At 35.1% G+C, this 4,547-nt stretch overlaps 1 protein-coding gene across 1 annotated transcript; it reads right to left on the bottom strand.

Moving 5' to 3' along the window:
* Positions 1-3,723: 3,723 nt before the first annotated feature.
* On the bottom strand, positions 3,724-4,347 carry LOC123311167. The gene has a single exon (XM_044895014.1). The coding sequence runs from the start codon at positions 4,345-4,347 to the stop codon at positions 3,724-3,726; it is 624 nt and encodes a 207-aa protein (XP_044750949.1).
* Positions 4,348-4,547: the final 200 nt, after the last annotated feature.

Here is a 4,547-nt window from a genome sequence, read left to right as displayed (position 1 = left end):
ATAGAGGGTTGTGTTGTTAAGTTCTATTCCCATGCCATGAACTTTTCTTTTCCATTGTTTCAAGGCCGCTGCCACATATACTTTGAACAATGTCTGTGATATACAACAACCCTGCCTCAAACCTTTAGTGACAGTGAATTCATCAGTAACATATCTTCCTATTTTTATGCACGATTTTATACCATTGTATAGATTCTGTAGAGCTGTAATCAGAGTGTGGTTGATGTTTGTGCTTTTCAGTACTTCCCAAAGTTTTTCTGTTGGAATTGTATCGTAGGCTTGGTGTAAATCTACGAATGTAATGTGTACTTCTCTGTTAGTTCCTGTTTTCTTCTCAATAATCTGCTTGAGGCAGAATATATTATCATTACATGTTCTTCCTGCACGAAATCCACTTTGCTCTTCTTCCTCCTCATCCTTAAATTCTTCCTCTATTAGATCTCGTAATACTTTTCCGTACAGTCTACTGAATGTGCTAGTTACTGATAGTCCTCTGTAGTTTTCGCATCGTTTTCTATCACCTTTCTTATATATGGATGTTATATAGGCCGATTTCCATTGCTCAGGTACAGGATGTCCATTAATGCATAAGTTGAATATATATGTTATCATTCTGAATAACTTCTCTGTTCCATTCTTAAGGAGTTCAGTGTATATGCCTTCAGGTCCACAAGCTCTCCCATTTTTCAAACCTTTGATGGCCTTTTTGACCATATCCTCCGTGATTTCAATCGTTTCACCCTGTATAGATATTTCTTCAGGGGTTGATCTGCTCAAATATTCCTGTCTGTCCTCGGTCAGCAACCTTTTATAGTGATTTACCCAAGCTTCAGTCTTTATTACCTGCAGAGGGGCTTTTTCTTTATGTGATGTTCGAACCGACTTTAAAAATCTCCAAGCTTCCGCATTTTTCCGTCCTCCAATGTAAGCATATTAGAAGTTTGCCTGAATTCCACATATTTTCAATTAGATGATGTTTTCTATAAACAAAAATTTGGTACGGCTATGGGTTCTCCTTTATCACCAGTAATGAGTAACATATTCATGGAATCTTTCGAACAAAAATATATAGACACATACCCACTAAAACCAAAGACTTGGTGGCGATATGTAGACGATATTTTTGTGATTTGGCAACATGGTAGAGATGAACTAGAGAATTTTTTTGATCATATTAACAAGAAAGAACCTACAATAAAATTTACAATGGACTTAGAGCAGGATAACATAATTTCATTCCTAGATGGTTCAATAAAAAATTTTCGAATTATTTTGAAACGAGCGTATACCGAAAAAAGACACATACTAATAGATATTTGAATTTTTATTCCAATCACCAAGTAAGTGTCAAAAGAGATATCATTAAAACACTTTATGATAAAGCTAATTTAATTTCATCTACACCCGAAATTAGAAATAATGAAGTTGACTTCATTAAACATTTTCTTAGGGATTATCAATACCCGAAAAATTTTATTGAAAAAACAATATTAAATTTAGAGAGAAAAATGACTAACCAAAATCGTAATAATGATCAGGAACAACCAACGAACCGTCAAGAACAACCAAATTTGTTGAATGTAATTCCTTATGTTAATGGCCTTTCAGAAAAAATAAGAAGAATAGGTTCGAAGTTTAACATTCGAACTGTTTTTAAAACGCAACATGATTTAAGATCTATATTAACAAAAACTAAACCTTTGAACGAAAAACAAAAATCAAAAAATTGTATTTACAACATACCCTGTATTTTTGGTAAAACTTATACAGGTGAAACGTCGAGACCTCTAGAAATAAGAAAACGCGAACATAAAAATAATATTAAAAATAGAGAAATTAATCGATCACAAATCGCAGATCACATTTGTTCTAATACGGGAGACCACATGATGGATTGGGACAACACTAAAATTTTAATGACGGAACCAGACCATTTTAAACGAAAAATTAAAGAGTCTACGTGTATTCTATTAGATCAAGATAATAATTTGGCAAATTGTTCGGTAGGAATAGATCATATTTGGATCAATTAAGATGTCTAAAACTCTGGTGTATTCACTGATTCGATTTTGTTTTTAATTTCGTGGGGATATGGGATCAGTTTCGTTTCTCTCACTGTAGGTAGCGCTGTTTGGAATTTGACAGAGCATTGTCAATTGATATTTGAAAATAATTTGAATACTCGCTACGACTCACGAATATGTTCTATTTATAAACGATTATTGGTGTGTGAAAATGTATTAGTTTCGCGAAAGGGATGTAGAACATTCATTTATTCAACATGTCGTTCAGTTTTCTGTATGGACAATCAAGAACTACAGCTAAGAATTCGGTGTTGTTGGAATTTGAAGCAGAACCAAATGAGATGAACGAACATTCGGGACCGATATAGCTAAGTTTTATGGAAACTTCAGCAATATTTCAAAGAAACTGTTTTGGAAATATGTAATGTGAATAGTGAGCATGTATTGAGAATCAGAAATACATAAATCTATTCGAGTCTGTTACTTAAAATATTCTTCCTGAGTAGATATAGTGAAAATTCCCTTTCCGTCAACTGAATATATTGGATATTTGACCAATCAACTGTGTTTTATTAATATCATATTGAATTATCCCCCCTCACGAATTCAATTTGTCAAACGGAAATTATCTTGAAGAAAAATAGTAAATATTCCTTCGAACCCTTATTCGATAGTGTTGAAAATATTGAAGGATTTGTTTTTACAAAGAAAATTAAAGTGTAAATCATAAATAATCCTTAACAGCTGATAAAATGGGCCAGTTCATATTTTGAACTCGTTGATCGATATTCGATATATGAACGCAAAACAAAATAAAACGAGAGATCATTGGACTTCCTTTGGTAGAACAAGGATAGAACGAAGCAAATGACATGGTGGCGCCGCCACGAAACTGATCCCATATCCCCGATTTTCTGAAATGTTGATGCTTGCAAAAAGTGACAAGTGCACACACCAGTGTTTTAGACATCTTAGGATCAATTTACTAAAGAAGGAACTGTCATCCGGTAATTTCAAAATTAAATGAATCAACGTTTCTATGCAGTCTCTGTTTCTGTGTGTTGACAATTAATGTCAAACGAAAGCCACAATTCAGAAGATTTTCAAAAATAGATTTTTCCTCTGATGAAGGAGTCTGATATAGACTCCGAAACGTCACAACTTAGAATTATAATTTCAACGTTATTTATTTTGAGTTCATTGTCAGGCAACATTTTTTTCTATTATAGTTAATTTGCTCCTGACAAATTAGTGCAAGAATTTACGCAGGAGCAAATCGTTGGTTTCATTTTTAATTGATTTTGTTTCAGAGATTGGGAGTGAAAACTTTAAAAAGTTTATGAAGAGATGTAGAATCCTCCCAGAATAAATTTCAATCGATACAAAACAAAAGTATGGTTTTGTTTTGTGATCGGGATGTAAGTTTTCATCTGAACATAGTTTGGAATCCATTGATATCAATGAATGCTGATGGATGTGCTAAATTTACAAAAATTGGACAACTAATGCTTTGACAAATAATCTTTGACTAGGAGGCGAAAGTATATGGTGATCTGCTATACATCGAACGTGTTATTTCTGTGCAATAGGTTGTTTTGAAATAATAAACTTAGTTGAATTTGTACAATATACGTATATCAGAAATTAATATAAACCTTCTTCTTCTTCTTCTTCTACTTCCTGGAGATCTGTCGATCTGTTAGTTCTGAAGCTGCCTCTGCATCTCTTCCTGAGAGGTAGATTGCCAACTATCTTTCCATCTTTTAGGTGGTCTCCCGGGAGGTCTTGAGCCGGGCGGGTTGTTTTCTAGGACTATTCTCGGAAGCCTGTTCTCGTCCATCCGTCTTACATGGTTGTACCACTGCCTCTTACGTTGTCTTCCCCATCTCACGATATCTTGTATCCCGCATTGTTCTCTGATATCTGTGTTTCTTACTCTGTCCCTTTTTGTTTTCCCCCCTATTGTTCTCAGTGTTTTCATTTCAGCCACCCTTAGCATGTGTTTCGTCTTAACGGTGTCCTCGCGGACTTCCATGCCGTACGTCATGATGGGTCTGATACAAGTCTTGTAGATTCTAACTTTGCTATCCTTGCGCATGTACGGGTTTGACCAGACTATGTCTCGTAGGGATCCTGATAGTGCGGATGCTTTGTTAATCTGGCTCCTTAGGTCTTTAACTGGGTCGTGGGTACTTGATATATCTACGCCCAGATATCTGAATTGCATCACCTGTTCTATGGGATTGTCCTCCACCACTAGCTTACATCTGAGCGGATCCTTCGCGATTGTCATACATTTAGTTTTGCTGATAGAGATATTCATATTGAGTTGGCGGCCGACTAGGAAGAACTGGAATAATTATCTCTGTAGGTCGTTTTCTGATTCGGCAATAATTGCTGCATCATCGGCGTAGCACACCATACTAACTCTTTTGTTGCCCATTCTGTATCCGCGGTTTAGACATGTTACTTTATTTATAATTTTATCCATGAGGAGATTAAACAAAAAGGGACTTAGACTGT

This window comes from Coccinella septempunctata, chromosome 1 (assembly GCF_907165205.1).
Source record: "Coccinella septempunctata chromosome 1, icCocSept1.1, whole genome shotgun sequence".
NCBI lineage: Eukaryota > Metazoa > Arthropoda > Insecta > Coleoptera > Coccinellidae > Coccinella > Coccinella septempunctata.
The sequence above is the reverse complement of the archived record's forward strand: the minus strand, read 5'-3'. Positions and strand labels throughout refer to the sequence as shown.

Coding starts and splice junctions, on each gene's coding strand:
- LOC123311167 (XM_044895014.1), bottom strand. CDS start 4,347: ATGAATATCTCTATCAGCAAAACTAAATGTATGACAATCGCGAAGGAT.